This window comes from Carettochelys insculpta, chromosome 7, assembly GCF_033958435.1.
Source record: "Carettochelys insculpta isolate YL-2023 chromosome 7, ASM3395843v1, whole genome shotgun sequence".
Taxonomy (NCBI): Eukaryota; Metazoa; Chordata; order Testudines; family Carettochelyidae; genus Carettochelys; species Carettochelys insculpta.
This window is the reverse complement of record NC_134143.1, coordinates 46,754,923-46,773,959: the sequence shown is the minus strand read 5'-3', so window position 1 is coordinate 46,773,959 and position 19,037 is coordinate 46,754,923. Positions and strand designations below refer to the sequence as shown.

Below are 19,037 nucleotides of genomic sequence, written 5' to 3'. Positions count from 1 at the left end.
ATAACGGTGGCTGCGGCACTTTGAAAGTGCCACTTTTGATCACGCGCAGCTTGTCGGCATGGGGTCCTTTTCAAGTTAGGGGAGATACCAGATGACTGGAAGAAGGCAAATGTAGCACCCATCTTTAAAAAAGGAAAGAAGGACAATCCAAGGAACTATAGATCGGTCAGCCTTACCTCAATCCCTGGGAAAATAATGGAGGGAATCCTCAAGGAATCCATTTTGGAGCACTTGAAAGAGGTGAAAGTGATCAAAAGTAGCCAACATGGATTTACCAGGGGCAAGTCCTGCCTGACCAATCTGATTAGCTTCTATGATGAGGTAACAAGCTCTGTGGACATGGGGGAGTCAGTGGATGTGATATACCTTGACTTCAGCAAGGCTCTTGATACAGTCTCCCACAACATTCTTGTCCATAAGTTAAGGAGATACGGATTGGATCCTTGGACTATAAGATGGATAGAAAGCTGGCTTGATGGTCGGGCCCAACGGGTAGTGGTCAGTGGCTCAATATCTGGATGGCGGTCTGTTTCAAGCGGAGTGCCGCAAGGCTCAGTGCTGGGGCCGGTGTTATTCAACATCTTTATTAATGACCTGGATGGTGGACTGGATTGCACCCTCAGCAAGTTTGCAGATGACACAAAACTGGGCAGAGAGGTAGATACGTTGGGGTGGGTAGAGAAAGAATCCAGAGTGACCTGGATCAATTGGAGGACTGGGCCAAAAGAAATCTCATGTGGTTCAACAAGGAGAAGTGTAGAGTCCTGCACCTGGGGGCGGAAGAATCCCAAGCATTGTTACAGGCTAGGGACCAACTGGCTCAGCAGCAGTACGATGGAAAGGGACCTAGGGGTTATGGTGGATGAAAGGCTGGATATGCGTAAACAGTGTGCCCTTGTAGCCAAGAAGGCTAACGGCATACGAGGGTGCATTAGGAGGAGCATTTTGAGCAGATCTAGAGAAGTTTTGGACCCCCCCCAGTATAAAAAGGACATGGATTTGCTGGAGCAGGTTCAGCGGAGGGCAACAAAATGATTAAGGGTCTGGAGCACAAGACCTATGAGGATAGACTGAGGAATTAGTCTACAGAAGAGAAGACTTAGGGGTGATTTAACAGCAGCCTTCAACTTCCTGAATGGGAGCTCTAAAGAGGAGGGTGAGAAACTGTTCTCAGTGGTGTCAGATGGCAGAACAAGGAGTAATGGTCTGAGGCTGAAGAGGGAGAGGTGTAGGTTAGATATTAGGAAAAACTACTTCACCAAGAGGGTGGTGAAGCATTGGAATGCGTTGCCTAGGTAGGTGGTGGATTCTCCATCCCTCGAAGTTTTTAAGTCCTGGCTGGACAAGGTCCTGGCTGGGATGACCTAGTGGGCGGGGGGGTTGATCCTGCTTGAAGCAGGGGGCTGGATGAGATGACCTCCTGAGGTCCCTTCCAGCCCTATGATTCTGTGAAAGGACTCCACACCCATCAAAATGCCCTTATTCCTATAACCAAATGGGAATAAGGGAATTTTGAAACGTGCTGGGTCCTTTCAGAAAGGACCCCGTGTAAACGAGCCACGTGTGATAGAAAGCGGCACTTTCGAAGTGCCACAGCTGCCATTATGCTAAAGCGGCACTGCATATTCATCGCAATGGTTCATTAGCATATTCCAAAGTGTCTCATTAGCATCCCCCTTTTGAAGGGGGAGGGATTAGTGTAGACAGCCTAATACTGCACCTTTTCTGGAGCAATTTTTTACCTATTTTCCCAGACCTGGAGAATCTTTACTTTACCAGTACACACTGTCTTGGAGGAATACAATACATTCTGCATGTATTGCTGGATGCTATATGTGCTCATGTAAGATAAGTGCACGCTGGGACCATTCTCTCAATATTTTTGAGGTACTGTAAACACAATTGTGTTAACCTGGCTAAATGAGGTATGCCCTAGCCCAAAGATCAACATCCTTGATTGCTGGATGCGTGTCTGAAACATGGGAATGGAGAATATAACTGCATTTTTAAAATCTTGGATTCAAATTATAACTTGGCCTATTAAATGGGTCTAAAATTACTACTGAGAATATCTTTAGAGTATCCATGGTCATAATGTCAGATATAAAAAAGATTTGTTATATGGTCTAGCTGTTAAACCGAACTGTAAAAATATCTAGCCCATGAATATATAAATAAGAAATATGACTATCTCCTTACAAGACAATTTAGTTTGACTGAATAATAAACTAAGAAATGATTGAAAATGTCCACACATCTTAAAAATACACATTTATTACTCCACAAATGCAATGGCTTCTCTGCAGCATCTGCAAAAACACACATATATTGCCAGAACTTAAATTTTCTTGTATAATATGACGTTATTTTCATGCAATAAAATTTACAGAATTGTATTATCATAAAATACGAAGACATACATACATACATATCAGAGTTGCACTGAAATATATTTTTTAAAAAGAAGGCGCCTGCAAGGCATCAGTATTTCAGCACTGCTCTAAATCAAATTTATGTTGTAGACATTTCCACTTTTTAAAAAAATTGTTTTTACTCCTTTTGTTCTTTTGGGCAAAGAATAGACCAATAAACAGCAAAAAATTAACCCTTATGGAACAGTCCCTGAATGGCTACACGTCATGCAAAATGCCCATGAAAGTCAGTTGGAGTTCATTGGAGGGTTTTTAAAGTATTTTCAGAAACTTCCAATGCAACAAACTGAGAAAAGAAGACATGACTTATTTTACAGCAATGAATTGAAGATAATAGTAGTAAAAGTAATAAATGTCTACTACACTGGCTTATGGAAAACCACAAAGAGTTTGTATAGATGCATGATAACTAATAATTAATACGCAGATCACTTGAATATGTTATGCTGATTCATTTTTGTATTATGTTCTAGTAAAAGGGATAGGAATAACCAAAGTGAGTGATCAGCTCTGGCAATAATTGCAAATGATAGCTGTATTCCATGGATTACACTAGTGGTTTAGTTTGTGTACCAAGTTTAGCATCAGGTTCTAGAATAAGGAGTATAAAAAGAGTAATGGTGCGGAGAAATTCAAACAAAAATACATTGTTAACAGGAATGAGTTAATTCACAGATAAAACAGTCATAAACAAGAACTTAATTTCATTCATTACCTACATACGCTGAAATGAGCAATGCACGTCTTTAGTCTGGTACAGTCAGACATAAGTAGTATGTGCTTTCTATTATATTTCAAATAAAGTTCCCATGTCAACAGTGTCAAGAGCATTTCTGGCAGTAGGATTTACTATTCCCATGCCTTCCTTGGGGAAGGAATGACTTACAAACTGCTTAGAAAAACAAGATGTACACAAATCCTTGGGTCTGGATTTAATGAACTCAAGGGTACTGAGGGAATTGGCAAACATCATTGTCGAACCTTTGGCCCTTATCTTTGAAGACTCTTGGAGATGGGGAGAGAGTCCGGATGACTGTAAAAAGGCAAACATAGTGCCCATATTTGAAAAAGGAAAGAGGGACAAACCAGGGGACTCTAGACCAGTCAGATGTACCTCAGTACCTGGGAAAATAATGGAAGGGATCCTCAAGGAATCCATTTTGGAGCACTTAGAACAGGGGAAAGTGATCAGAAGTAGTCAGCATGGATTCACCAAGGGCAAGTCCTGCCTGCCCAAGCTGATTAGCTTCTATGCTGAGGTAACTGGCTCCATGGACATGGGGAAGTCAGTGGATGTGATATACCTTGACTTCAGTAAAGCTTTTGATACAGTCTTCCACAACATTCTTGCCCATAAGTTGAGGAAGTATGGATTGGATATATGGACTATAAGATGGATAGAAAGCTGGCTTGATGGTTGGGCCCAAAGGATAGTGCTCAATAGCTCAATATCTGGATGGCGGTCAGTTTCAAGTGGAATGCCCCAAGGCTTGGTTCTGGGCCAGTGTTGTTCAACATCTTTATTAATGACCTGGATGATGGACTGGACTGCACCCTCAGCAAGTTTGCAGATGACACCAAGCTGGGGGAGAGGCAGATACATTGGAGGGTAGAGATAGGATCCACAGTGACCTGGACAAATTGGAGGACTGGGCTGAAAGAAATCTGATGTGGTTTAACAAGGAGAAGTGCAGAGTCCTTCACCTGGGACAGAAAAATCCCCAGGATTGTTATAGGCTGGGGACTGACTGGTTAAGCAACAGTACAGCAGAAAAGGACCTAGGGATTATAGTGGATGAAAGGCTAGATATGAGTAAACACTGTGACTTTGTAACCAAGAAGGCCAATGGCATACTGGGGTGAATTAGAAGGAGCATTTTGAGCAGATCTAGAGAGGCTGTTGTGCCTTTTTATTCAGCACTGATGAGGCCACATCTGGAGTATTGCGTCCAGTTTTGGGCCCCCCAGTATAGAAAGGATGTGGATGCGCTGGAGCAGGTTAAGTGGAGGGCAACAAAAATGATTAAGGGGCTGGAGCACATGGCGAATGAGGAGAGGGTGAAGGATTTGAGCTTATTTAGTTTGCAGAAGAGAATACTGAGGGGTGATTTAATAGCAACCTTCAACTTCCTGAAGGGGCACTCTAAAAAGGATGGAGAGAAACTGTTCTCAATTGTGACAGGCAGCAGAACAAGGGGTAATGGTCTGAAGTTACAGAAGGAGAGGAATAGATTGGATATTAGGAAAAACTACATCTCCAGAAGTGTGGTGAAACACTGGAATGTGTTGCCTCGGGAGGTGATGTAATCTCCATCCCTGGAGGTTTTTAAGTCCTGGCTTGACAGAGGCATGGTTGGGATGACTTAGTTGGGGTTGATCCTGCTTGGGGCAGGGGGCTGGACTCGATGACCTCTTGAGGTCCCTTCCAGCTCTGTGATTCTAAGATTCTATCATTGTATTATTGTACTCCCAAAATTCTCACTGACTGTGTCTACACTACAAAAATAACTTTGAAGTTGCACACTTCAAAGTACAACTTCAGAGTAAGCAACCTTGAAGCTCAGCATCTACACACACCCTACTTCCAAGTTACACTTGGAAGTAGGGCACAGCTCCATTCTTGGGAATGGGGTAAGGACTTCAAAGTTCAGCTCCCTTCAAAGTAAGGGAAAATGTGCGTAGACTCTCTGCTGGCTACTTCGAAGTATTGCCGAACTTTGAAGTTAACTTCAAAGTTAGTTCCTAGTGTAGACACACCCACTGTATTTTAAGAGGTGCAAAACATTGTAATTGAGTCATAACCACACAGAATCACAAGCATTCTTAAATTTCCTTACATTAAAGGGCCTTGCATATACACTTAGAAGCCAGGATAAAATATGTGATCTCCATTTTCCAGACCACCAGAGGATCAAGGAATTGCTTCTACTAATCTTCAGAATTGTTTAAATGTTAAAATACTAAATCTTTAACCAGGACAAGACCTACAGAATATGAAAAGCACTCCTTGAATTGCATTCAAGTGTGGATCTACTTATGTATGAATGCAAACAATTTAAACATCCTAAAAAGGGATTATTCCTCTCGTCAGTCAAGGATTAGCACTGATCTTAGCCCTCGAGGTACATATCTGTTTAATATTTTTGGCTGCAAGGGTAGAAGAGTTAGAAAGCTCAGAACTCTGTGATCTTATCCCACTGAGTCCTGTTCACAGAGAGGTTAGTCACAATTAAGGGACATAAGTACAGACTAGAAAATACGTTAAATCATGGTATAGCACAAAGACTATTCATTTAACTTTCAATTCCTAAAGAGGGTTGACTATCTATGTAAAATATTACACAGAGGGGCCATGGTCTTGGTGAAAGAGGTGAGCAAAATAAAAATAAAAATCTTATTGCCCTCAAGAGTATTATACATATCAAATGAAGTTTTGCACAGAGCATTATTTGAAATAGACAAAGGATGGACCACAAGCTAAATATGAGTCAACAGTGTGATGCTGTTGCAAAAAAAGCAAACATGATTCTAGGATGCATTAACAGGTGTGTTGTGAACAAGACACAAGAAGTCATTCTCCCACTCTACTCTGCGCTGGTTAGGCCTCAGCTGGAGTATTGTGTCCAGTTCTGGGCACCCCAGTTCAGGAAGGATGTGGAGAAATTGGAGATGGTCCAGAGGAGAGCAACGAGAATGATCACAGGTCTAGAGAACGTGACCTATGAAGAAAGGCTGAAAGAATTGGGCTTGTTTAGTTTGGAAAAGACAAGATTGAGGGGGGACATGATAGCAGTTTTCAGGTATCTAAAAGGGTATCATAAGGCAGAGGGAGGGAACTCGTTCTTCCTTGCCTCTGAGGATAGAACAAGAGGAAATGGACTTAAATTGCAGCAGGGGAGGTTCAGGTTGGACATTAGGAAAAAGTTCCTAACTGTCAGGGTGATCAAACACTGGAACGAATTGCCAAGGAAGGTGATAGAATCTCCATCACCGGAGATATTTAAGAAGAGGTTAGATAGATGGCTTTCAGGGATGGTCTAGAAAGTGCTTGGTCCTGCCATGAGGGCAGGGGGCTGGACTCGATGGCCTCTTGAGGTCCCTTCCAGTCCTACTCTTCTATGATTCTGCTATGATTCTATGATTCTTCTATGAAAGAGGGCTCAATAAAATGGCCATTTAAGTCAACAGGAGGAGTACCATGGACTTTAAAGGGCAAAGACTCCTAAAAGGAACACAGAAATCAGGACAATGCAGCCCAGTCACAAAAAGAGGAAACATTAAAATGATCACAATAGCATTATTGTAGAGTCTACCACACTTCAAACAACACATAGCCCCTAGACAGCAAAGAGAAGTAGAACTAGAAAAATATGTTGGAGTGCGCAGTCCAGAATCCTTTCACATGTTTTTCTAAAGTGAAATATGAAGTTTATATTGATAACATAAGAAACATAAATGCTATAAATCATTCAGTGGAGTTACACCAGGGTGGAATTTGGCCCATCATATTAAACCTCACATTTTTATTTACTCAAAGCAAATACTTGTCCTCATGTTACAAATTATCTTCTTTTTACAGTTACTATATACATGCAATCTCTTCTCTAGGGCATATGTGTGAGCAGACATCAGTAAAATTATTTCCCAGATGGGTATTAGTGAGGTATGTTTGAATGAATTATTTAAGATAAAAAAGGAGTACTAAAACTGTATTGTATCTGAGTGATTCAAATACGTGGGACAATAATTCTCAATGTCTCTTTGCCATGTCATTTGCTTGTCAGAAACCAATATTTAGAAATGCATTCAAGTGAGGCAGAAAGAGCGTGTACACAAGCATTTTCCAGATGTTGTTTCCTCAGGAAATAATATATTGAACTTCAGCAGTGCCTTCTGGGCAACCAGAATTTGGACCCTATTGAAGAAGCAGCATTGTCCTCATTGGAGCTTTGCTGTTTAGAGCTTGTGCTACTGAGGCCATTTCTGCTTGGTTCGTTCATATGGAAAAGGTGTGTGACAAGAAGTGGATGTACTGAGCAATAAACAAAGCCTGAACTGGAAATAATGAGTTAATTCCTACACATTGTAACTTCTCCATGTGCTAAATACAGCAGTGAATGGGTTCTATTGCTTTTGCTATTACAGTATATTCTAATAAACTACAGAGCGCCCCTTTAAACTGAGGGAGTTTCTGACATTAACTTGTTAGGAGCTCATATATGCCTGTCAAACGTTACTCATTTCATTCCCATTGCTACCTATTTTTACCAAAATTTTGGTTAGCCCTCATTTTACTGATGAATGTTTATTTACATGAGAAATAAAGACTAATGAAACTTACATGATAGAGCCATTTATACAAACCGTCTGAGGCTTGCAACATTTTGCATATTTGCCTGTTTACCACACATGGCAACCCATATTTGAGCCTTGACAAGTTAAGGTGTATTTGCACCTACTTATCTCACAAAGAAAGCTTTTTAAAAATTATTTATTTATTTATTTTAAATCAGATTCATTTTGTCATAAAACAAGAAAGACAAAATTCCTGATGAAAATACTGAATGCTCACATATGGAATGGGATGGGAAATGAGAGTAAATAGCTGTTATTTTAGAAGGTACCCAGGGAACTTATTAATTTTTATTCTTTTAAAAAGGTAATTTCTCTGCCGTACGGGAATGAGCTGGTTGGGAGTCTTCAACCAAAAGGGGAAGAGAGCCAGAACAAAGCAAGATGTATCTTGAATCAAGACAAAAACGTGAGGCTTTAGATCATTACCTTTACAAAAAATATAAGGAAGAGGGTGGAATCTGAGAGCAAAAAATATTAGTAGAGGGGCAATGTGTTCCCAGAAAATATGTTTACTGATCTCTTACGAAGTATAGGTCCCAGATCATACTTTCTATTCAAACATGCTTTAATGTGCCTTTTGGGGGAACAGCAAAGGAGGATGTCTGTGAGAATTCTTTTGCTGATTGGCAATGAACTGGAATGCTACTGCAGGGAAGAAGGAAAAGGAAAAAAAATCCTCTCTTTTGTAGCCGGTAAGAAAAGGGCAAAAGGAAGGAGAGTCTTTATTTTAGATTTGTTTTACTAAAATAAACCAGCCCTTACTTTCAACCTCTGATTAGAGCAGGGAAAGAATAATCTCTAGGAACATGAACATAGCTGGATGGTATTAATTCCTCCGTATAGCATTGACTCCCCATGCTAGATCCTATTCAACCTCTCACAGCTCTGATTATACTATGGATCATAGGATGTGAATGTTCACACTCTAGCAGGAACCATGGTCTTCTACAGTTTATTTAGTAACAGGACATACCATTTACCTGGCTGTGTCCTAAATATAACTGTGCAACTGGTATAAAAGCTTTGGCGTCTTTCTCCCCCCTCCCCCTCCCAAGTTGTGCCTGCACACTTGAAAATTTTTATTAAAATTTGGTTCTGCACAAATTTTACCACTTACTAGTTTCCACATAAAACTGTGGAAAGGTAAGCATGCTTTGTTTTACATATAAAATGGTTTTACACTGGTTATCCCTTTTGTTTCATTAATGGACACTGAAAACTATACATCAACACAGAAGAAACTACTTTGCAAGAGTCCACTTCTGTTAAAAACATTCTCTATCCATTATGCTTAAGGAATATACAGTAAGGATGCAATCATGGCAATGTTTTTAAGATCTGGTAACAAACCAATTCTGATCGCTTTTGTGTGGATGTAATTATAATGAGATATATATGCACGGCACAATAATTGAACTGATGGCTTGATTTCAGTAATAATAATTTAAAGCCACTGTACAGTAGAGTAAGCCTAACATAGAAAAGGCTTCTGAAGCAAGTAGGCAGTATTCACAGCTGGAGCAAAGTCAAGAGATTTCCTGTCTTAATTAAAAGTTAAGACAGGTCCTAATACATTATGTACAGTACTTTATTTTACACTTTGAAAAAAGTAAACAGAAGGGTAAAACTGACACTACCTTTCTCCCATTATGGAGCAGCATTTTCTGGCTACCCACTTTCTATGTTTTCAGTAAAACCAAAATCCAATAGAACTTATACAAAGTGATAAAATATTTTAGACCAGATCCTCTGGTGCAAAGCAACCACTTTGCACCACTCCGCTAACAGATTCTCTTTGTAAAGCCAGTATACCCAGCCCCTCAAGGATTAGCTCAGTGCAAGGAGAAGCTGCCAGTTGCACTGAGTTGATAGAGAGGCTTCTACGCATAGAAAGCACAGCCAGAGGAAACAGGATGTGACTGAGGTGCTCTTAAACCATCTGCTCTTCAGCTATTTAATCTCTTGAAACTATTAGCACCTGTCATGAATTAGAGCAGACTGAGGGCTTCTTTAACTTACACAAACAGCCAATCCTATCAACAGCAGTCGTAGAGCTGGGGGAGTGCAAAGATGAGTTGTCATAATCTTTTCCAAGCACTCACTTGTGGTGTTTGCTCCTTGCTCAGATGCAAGGGTCTGACCTGTTAACTTACCGTGTTCCTATGTGCCTGAGTCACCAGTCTGCCATTAAAAAAGATCAAAGAAAGAAACTGAACTATTTTCTCCAAGGTGTTGCATAGCAAGTATTTTTCCTCATAGTTAGGTAATCCAGTGTTCAGAACTGGCAATCTTTTAAATCCAAGAATTCAGTTCTTTAAGAACTATGTACCTCTGCTACAGCTTTACAATATTGATTTTGTAACTTTTTTCAGTCATAGTATGCAGTGTACAGTATAGTTTCACCAGTGCATCCTGAGAATGATTTATTCTGGAGACAGTTCGGCGTCTGGCCCCTTGCCTTGAAACTGTAGTCCTAGCTGCTGCCTGTAGAAGAACATACTGAGCTACACATATTTATATTGGAATTCTCAGACTCAGCTTCTGTCTCGGCTTCATCAGTAGTTTCAGGAGGAGAAATAGATTCATTCATTTGATCTTGACTCCTCTTCAACCTGTGTGGAAAATGCAAGTAACATGTTACATGCTTTCTCCACACTTAAAATGTGTATAGAAACAATGAGTAAAAAAACTGAACTGGAAAATGAGTTCTATGGTGCCTCCACTATCCGCACGTACCAACATATCACCAGAGTTCCTAAGCTTAGGGCTCAAGGTCAGGGATCAGGGAGTCACAAACACCCTTTAAGTGTCATAAAGCTAAACAGCCCTGGCTACATTCTTCCCAAAATTCCAGTTTTGGAAAAGTCCAACAAGCAAAGACAGCCAGAGCAGTGAATTCTCTCTTTTCTATAGTCTAAATACCAATTGTAATACACAAAACAAATGTATGAGCAAGCATAGTACGTGAAGCAAACATCTGAGTTTCTTCCATAGTTGAGATCCATCCAATCTATGGCCTACCATTTCCACAAAATTTTGTATAAGCCCCAGTGTTTCAAAATATTTTTTTCTATAGAGTACCAGACACCAAATAGCTCCAGATGGATTCATAATTATATTTTACATACAATAACATGCTCAGTGCTATACAAGCCATAAGAAGATATCTAGTAACCTACTGTAAAGAGCTTACTAAAGGGTACAGTTTGTTCAGGGGGGTGTTTCTTTTTCATTTCAAGACTGGGGTGAACTGCCTTCTATCATATTATTTTAATTCAATGGCAAAATGTCATAAATATCTTCAACCAATGGGAAAACAGATAATTTGATTTCTTTCATTCACCCACTGTGGAGTGAGGAGGACATTTTACCATATTTCTTTCATTTGCCTTATCATCAAAAATACAGGCTGGTATAATGGGTATATTCAAGATTCAGAATCATAAGTATTTTATAATTCACAGGAATATTTAGTATATTTGATTTAACTGTTGAGTCTAATAATCAGAAAGGCTTTTGGAATAGTTTTTCAGTTCCCTATATTAGCTAAGTTTTCAAAAAAATGTAAGGCCTGAGTCTGCTCCATTCCAGTCACTAATGCAGAACTGGCTTGAGTCTCACAGTTATGATGCCCAACAATCAATCAATCTGTTCTTGCAAATCCCAGTTCAGTGAAGTAAAGAGAAACCCCTTTTCTTTTTGAAAACATACCCCCTCACTCACTTCTCTCTGTTAAAAATGACAAAGTCTTGCTGGATTGCTTCGAGGCATTCCTGGAGATAGTCATTTTCCTGTTTTGAAAAAACCAAGAGTATATGCATGAGCCGTCACTACAGGAAGCACCAGCCCCACCGCTGTGTCTATATATACATGAATATAATCTAATCAGCTAGCACGAATTTCAGCCCAGACTGATGACAAAGACATTCATTTTCTTTCACATTTTTAAGTTACTGGGTTCAGATTTCACTTCCAACGCAATAATTTCACTGCTGCACAAAAAACATAACACACACATATTTCAAACATAGTGGATCTCCTGTCATTTATAGTTTCTTGATCAACGTGCATGGATCATGTGGCATTAGGGAAAACAGAATAATGTGGAAGAGGTCTGTCATGCAGATGGAAGAATTCAGTTCTCACATAGAATCAGTCGGACTGTCCACTTGGCTGAACATTTTTAATACAATATATATGAATGAAAAGCTACCATGCAAAATAAGTGCTTTTTAAAAACAATCAGATTTCAACACCTCCATTTTTTGTCCCATGTATTATTCGTTTGAGCTGTTCAAGGATTGACTTACTGACTGTGAGCTGTCCTTGCTGTTGTCCCTGGACTTGTTTTTTGCAAGTCTTTTCTTCTTTTTATGCAAGGGTCTTGATTCCAGGATCATCTCTTCTAACTCAAAGGTGGGATCGCAATGCAGACGTCCTTTCTGTTAGAATGGTACAAAGGTAGCGACTTATGTGATTTATGAGAAGCATATGTTTCAGCTAACACATCGAGGAGTTCAGTTATAGAAATCCTTATTAAGTAAGCAACAATCATTGTTCAATATAGGGAAACTGACTATGTCATCACTTTTGCTTACATTAGGAACAAAACCTGGCTCCACCTTCTTCTCACAGACATCATCCCAGATGACATTTGATAAGTAGGCTGAAGTTTGAACGTCAGCGAGGCTGGAAAATCGATGCTCGGGCTTCACCGTCAATAGCTGAAATGAAAAGCACTGCAATAAAGCATGGTCTGGCCTGAGAAAGAACAGGCAAACAGAATTATTCTGCCTTTCAACATGCTCTTCTAATTAAGTAAGAGAGAAAAAGCCCTTTAGGGGAATGACAAAAAACTTATTATGCACGAAACTATGTTAAAAGAAAAATGATTAAGGTTGCTTACTCAAGCACTCTAGCATTAGGAAATACCACAATTAATGTTACTTGTGCATCCTTAATTCAGTGTCCTTTTGTATATACTTTGATACATGAACATACAGTATTTTTCACCACAGGACGCCTACCTCTTCCAGTGTACTAAGCGGATGTTGGTTACTTAATGAGCAGCATTTTCTCCTCATTGTTCAATGATGGTGCAAAGCTTTATTTACTGTGCACTATTCACACCCTGCTCTGAAGACACATTAATTTCTACATTGACTCCCATCACTGCTGTATCTGTGTGCTTTAAAAATATTAGTGGATTCTTTCTCACATTGCCCCTGAGATACGATGGGTTGGTATTATTTGTAGTTTACAGATGGGGAACTGAGATACAGTAAAATCTAGGTCAAAAGTATCCACTAATTTTAGGTGCTCAAGTTTAAGACACTTAGGTTCTGATTTTACGAAGAATTTAGCACTTTATAACCCCAGTTTCAGAATGTACTCCAGACTGTGCCGTTATATAGGATTATGGCACTTTTGGGGAAGATAAAATTGGTCTTCAGTCTTTTCTTATGCCAGGGTAATTAAACAGGAAAATGTAATGTGCTTCACTCCACTCTAGTTTGGTGAATACATCTAGAGTTTGACATGCATCCAGGCTTTCAGATGTTTTAGTGAACTACAACTGTTCAGGAGAGAATGGTGTCTCATCGCTTACAGAAAGCCAAGAACTAACACTTCAAGCTTCGGTCCTAATATCACCACAACAAAGCAGAACTCCCAGGGTGTGAAAGTTTCACTGCGGTAACATTAATTTGATTATTATTTTTTCAGTCATTGGGACTGATAAAATATTTTTGAATCATATTTGATTCCTTGTGTGGTTGATCCATTTACAGCTGTGGTGTGTTGTAGCCTGACAGAGACTTCACCAAGTTCTCAGCTGCACCGCTTATGCACCTTGTGAGATATATCTTCTTTGTCTACAATGAAAACAATCTATTGCAGGAGTGGGCAATAAAAAAGTGGCAGCCCGTCGAGGTTAGTCTCTGGCAAACTGCTTCCACTATATTTACCTGTGCTTCCGCAGGTATTGAGCAATCACAGCTCTCATTGGCCATGGATCACTGTTTGCAGCCAATGGTAGGAAGCAATGGCAAGCAGGACACTACTTCTTGCTGCTCCCATTTGTCGTGAATGGAGATCTGCAGCCAATGAGGGCTGTGATCTTCCAACTCCTGTGGAGGAGCAGGTAAATATAGAGGTGGGTGCCGTCCGAGACTAATCCTGGTGGACACACCATATGCCCCTATGCAGTGAAACCTACACTAGGAATCACCACCATTAGATCTCCCATCCTACTTGAGAGCATATTCTTAGAGTTCCAATAAAATATTGCTCAGCATAGAAAATCTCTCTCTGTCAGGCAACTGACTCTTAATTTTGCCTCAGGTAGTCACTTAAAATATGAGGGCACTGGGTGATGTAATGGTTTTACTAGCCTGGGTTTCGATAGATGTAGAGCACGAGATCCCATTAAGATAAACAAAAGCAATAAAGCCTTTATGCCTCCCTACAGTATCATGTATAGACCATATGTATTACAGACCTGTGTAAAACTTATAGCCAGTGGAAAGCTGGGAATCTCCTCCCATTCCCATACTTCACTCTCATATATCATCTTATTTATAAGACTTGCAGGGCTAATAACATATCATACATCAATGTAATTATGTTTTTAGGAACTGTAGAGCAACCAATGGCTCATCACTGAAACTATCAGGAGTAACTAACTGATGGAGAAATTCCTTGATTTGGGGCGAGGAGGAGGCAACATTTGATTACTTGTCCTGATCACTTGCTGTTCAGCTTGGTAAGATCAGGAAATGCTGTACAGGGGACATGCTCATGCTGGGGAAGAAATGCCCAACATTCCTCAGCAAGCAGATTAAGGAAATCTGAGCTCCAAAGACTACTTCATGCAATTCTCCTCAGCTGGAAAAATTATAGCATCAAAGATTTAGACTGCAAACAAACGAACAAGCAAGCAAACAAAAACGCCAACAAACATACTGATGTAATTCTTGCAGTCATGGTAGACTTTGTGGTTGAGGAGTGGTGACCACTAGCTTTTGGATTATGGATATTTATTATTAATTTCCATATACACAATGTTTAAAAGCAAAAGCCTCTCCAGAGCTACGTCTACACGTGAAGCCTACATCGAAGTAGCTTATTTCGATGTAGCGACATCAAAATAGGCTATTTCGATGAATAACGTCTACACATCCTCCAGGGCTGGCAACGTCGACGTTCAACTTCGACATTGCGTAGCACCACATCGAAATAGGCGCTGCGAGGGAACGTCTACACGACAAAGTAGCACACATCGAAATAAGGGTGCCAGGAACAGCTGCAGACAGGGTCACAGGGCGGACTCGACAGCAAGCCGCTCCCTTAAAGGGCCCCTCCCAGACACAGTTGCACTAAACAACACAAGATCCACAGAGCCGACAACTGGTTGCAGACCCTGTGCATGCAGCATGGATCCCCAGCTGCCGCAGCAGCAGCCAGAAGCCCTGGGCTAAGGGCTGCTGCACACGGTGACCATAGAGCCCCGCAGGGGCTGGAGAGAGAGCGTCTCTCAACCCCTCAGCTGATGGCCGCCATGGCGGACCCCACTATTTCGATGTTGCGGGACGCGGATCGTCTACATGTGCCCTACTTCGACGTTCAACTTCGAAGTAGGGCGCTATTCCCATCCCCTCATGGGGTTAGCAGCTTCGACGTCTCGCCGCCTAACATCGATGTTAACATTGAAATAGCGCCCAACACGTGTAGCCGTGACGGGCGCTATTTCGAAGTTAGTGCTGCTACTTCGAAGTAGCGTGCACGTGTAGACACAGCTCAGATCAACTGCTGGGCGTAAGCCTCACCCTTGCTGACTGAGCTAATCTTGTTATCCCCACCCTTGCTCTGGCTTATTTATACCTGGCCCTGCAGATTTCCAAGACGAGCATCTGATGAAGTGAGTCTGTGCTCATGAAAGCTCATGCTCAAAACTTTTCTGTTAGTCTATAAGGTGCCACAGGACCCTTCGTTGCTGTGTTCTCTCAGTTACTCCAGTAGATGGCGTATTTGATCTTGCCAAGTAATTTTTATTGCAAAAATCACTAACAACTCTGATTTTTACTAAAATAAAATCTAATTATGTAAATTGTCCGCCCAACTTTAACATACTGCAGTCACTTATTTGCTGTCAGGGGAGAACTTATCTCTTATACTATCTTGATCAGCTATTTTTTCTGAATCCTTTAATAAACAGAAGCAAGAAAACTAACATCAGCTTCAGATCAACAGGCTCTCTCAGATATAGTTAATCAAATAAAAGTGCCAAAGCACCCCTTCCCTACAAAATTGGAGCAAAGACATTTCTAATTACTAGACAAATCCAAATCAGATTCACTGAGTGCAGAATGTGAGAAAGCAAGCAAGCAAGAAAGCATTATCACAGCAGGATCTCTAAACTCCTATGCATTTTATGCTACAATAATTTTTTGGTGGAAGGTAGTTATTTCAACAGTCATCTATGACTTTCAAAGTATTGGAGGCAATACATTTCCATTCAGGCACTTATGTTAACACTACAGTATCTTAACTTGCGTAAGTATATGATTATATCACTTAAACCAATGAAATAACACATTTCTTGCTAACTATCAGAAGAGAGGATGGATAAAGTAGCAAATGACTGATCAAGTTATATTTTGGAGCAATTAAATTGTGCTAACAATTGTATAAAGTCATAAAGGAATAGTCCCTCTTCAATGCCTGGAAACTTGTGAATTTCTTGAAGTAGAACAGAAGGTCAGTTTTTAATTAGCCCTGTGTATGTATGTATATATAATAGCATGGAATTTGTGAGCACAAAATTGATATTGTATTGAAGAAATAAAATTACCTTTCTCAATAAAGCAACCATTTCTTTTGACCATACTGATGAATACTGCACACTTACAGTACTAAACAGCTGAACTAAAGATTCTACAGGGTTACTGGAGTGGATGTCATAGGGTCTCTGAGGAAAAGAAAATGGAAACATGAAAAAATACAATTATTCCCTTTGAAGATCATTAAGAACAATCTCAAAACACTAAGATATCAAACAGAGGGGACCTCACCCATCCACGAAGAAGTTCATAAGCCATCACCCCTAAAGACCACCAATCAACTTCAAAGGAGTAGCCTGTCCCACCATTCAGAAAAGAGTGAAAAATCTCTGGAGCTAAATAAAAACAGAAAAGAAAACAATTCATTCACTTTGTCCACAGTATATGCTCACATTCAGCTGCAGATCTGGAGCAAGCATTGGATTATGAATGCTATGATTTTTATTTAATGCTGTAGATGGAACTTTACAAGACAAATAAGAAATAGAGAGTCCTAAACAGTTTACTTAATCATGCAAGGTGCTGGATGCCCTCAGTTCTTATCCAAGTCAGTGAGAACTGCATCTCCTAGGGAAAGGTCCTAAGTTAAGTCAAGAACATTAGGAACTGATGAGGACATTGGGAAGCGCATGACAGCACACACAATAAGGTCACGAGCAGAGATCCCTCTAATTTTTTCCATTCCTCAGCAAAATAAATTTTGTTATGTGCATCATTATGGAGGTGATGTGTGACATATCACCTTCATATTGCTGTACCCTAAAAAATTCATTGTGCCCAGGCATGAGGCAGAGGATTGGGATGCAGAAGTGTGAGGGCTCAGGCTTGGTCTGTGGGCTCTGGGGTACGGCTAAGGATGAGGGGCTCAGAACTGGTACTAGGGTTGGTCAGACTGGCCAGATTGGACATTATTGGCACAAATGCTGTTCAGTCTGTCTGGTCTGGGAGATTTGGCAACCCTCGCTTGGACAGATGATGGGGATGCAAGGGCTCTGGATGGTGGTGGGGGCTCTGAGGTGGGAGTAGGGTTTGGGCAGAGGTTTGGGTGCAGAGGTGTGGCGGGGGTGGTTAGGCTCAGGACCATGGAGGTCTGGGACCTGGCCACTCCAGCTGTGGTGGGGGGACTAGGCTGCCTGGGTCACAGCAGGTGGGGATCCAGGCTGTTCCCGCCATGGCAGGTTGTGGGGGCCCAGGGTCAAGCTGTGGTGGAGGGGAGTCCATTCTGTAGCCAGGCCCCAGTCACTGCAGGACTAGGGTCCAGGCTGTCCACACTTTCCCAGCTATGGTAGAGATGGGGCGAGGGGAAAGGTCATTCTGTCAGACCCACCCTGACAGCAGCAGATGGGTTGGGGCCGAGGCCAGGCTGCCTAGGCTGTGGCAGAGTCAGGCTGGGGGCAGGCAGCCCTGGCTGTGACAAGTTGGAGGGTGGGTGGGCAGGCATGGGTCAGCCCTCCCCTGTGCGGCCTACCAGATGGCCTGCATGGGGCTAAATAGATACCTGTACAGCTTTGCAGCTCACAGGGATCTTAGGTTCTGAGGTGTTCTGGGGAGAATAATTCATACATCTTGCTGTATTCATTAACTTTTCTGAATGACTTACTTGCACAAATTAATGTGTTAAATTAATTCCTTTACTTTGTATTAAACAGACATTATAAAATGGTACGCTGTAAGTACGCTTTCAAAGTAAATTGTAGAAACCATGAATAGATAATATTTCCTACCCATGTATGGTTTTGTTCCAGCTAATGCAGTTGCTCTTTCACCATCTCTGATTATTGTTGCAATATTAAAATCTGTTAGGTGTGCATGACCTTAAAAATAAACACATTTTAAAGATGTATTAACAAAATAGTCAGGAATGGAACATTGTATCACCTAGACACACATTAAATTATTCAGAAAACATTAGATGCTTGTTTACCAAAGGAGTAGGCAATGTGGCACTTGGCTCTCATTAAATGGTCATAATAGTTCTTGGAGGTATTCTTAAGGTCCCAGTCTTTTCAAATGGAAAAATTCATTATTATTCTGCCTTATTATTAAATGCCAAACTTGAAGAGCTATTTTCCTGTCATCAAAAATGTCCAATTTATTCCAGCTCATACAAGCATCTGATCAGAGCTGAAATGAGTTACATAGGGCAAATGAATATAGTGCTTACTGCCCACATAACAATGGCTGTATATTTATCAACTGTACCTTATAGTGCCCTTTCATGGGAGAAGATACCTTCTTCATTTCCACAGTACATAAATTAACTCCACACAAGGCACCCATTACAATTACACATGCATTCAGAAACACCTGTTTTAATTTATGTTTGCAATGAACTACCCCTTTTTAAAATGTCTTTAATGCTTGTGTGGACTACTGGTTTGATGGACAAATAATCAAAGATGACAGTGAG

General features: G+C 40.7%; 1 protein-coding gene across 1 annotated transcript in view; it reads right to left on the bottom strand.

The window, feature by feature from the left end:
- Positions 1-2,258: 2,258 nt before the first annotated feature.
- The window catches only part of STK32C (serine/threonine kinase 32C), a 247,818-nt gene continuing 231,039 nt past the window's right edge, over positions 2,259-19,037 (bottom strand). Inside the window, exons 6-12 of the mRNA XM_075000440.1 lie at positions 18,352-18,441; positions 16,859-16,962; positions 16,639-16,755; positions 12,386-12,511; positions 12,098-12,229; positions 11,511-11,578; positions 2,259-10,399 (exon numbers count right to left, since the gene is read on the bottom strand). Of these exons, the coding sequence (XP_074856541.1) occupies positions 10,261-10,399; positions 11,511-11,578; positions 12,098-12,229; positions 12,386-12,511; positions 16,639-16,755; positions 16,859-16,962; positions 18,352-18,441 (776 nt within the window). The 3' untranslated portion in view covers positions 2,259-10,260. The remainder of the gene's footprint in view (positions 10,400-11,510; positions 11,579-12,097; positions 12,230-12,385; positions 12,512-16,638; positions 16,756-16,858; positions 16,963-18,351; positions 18,442-19,037) is intronic.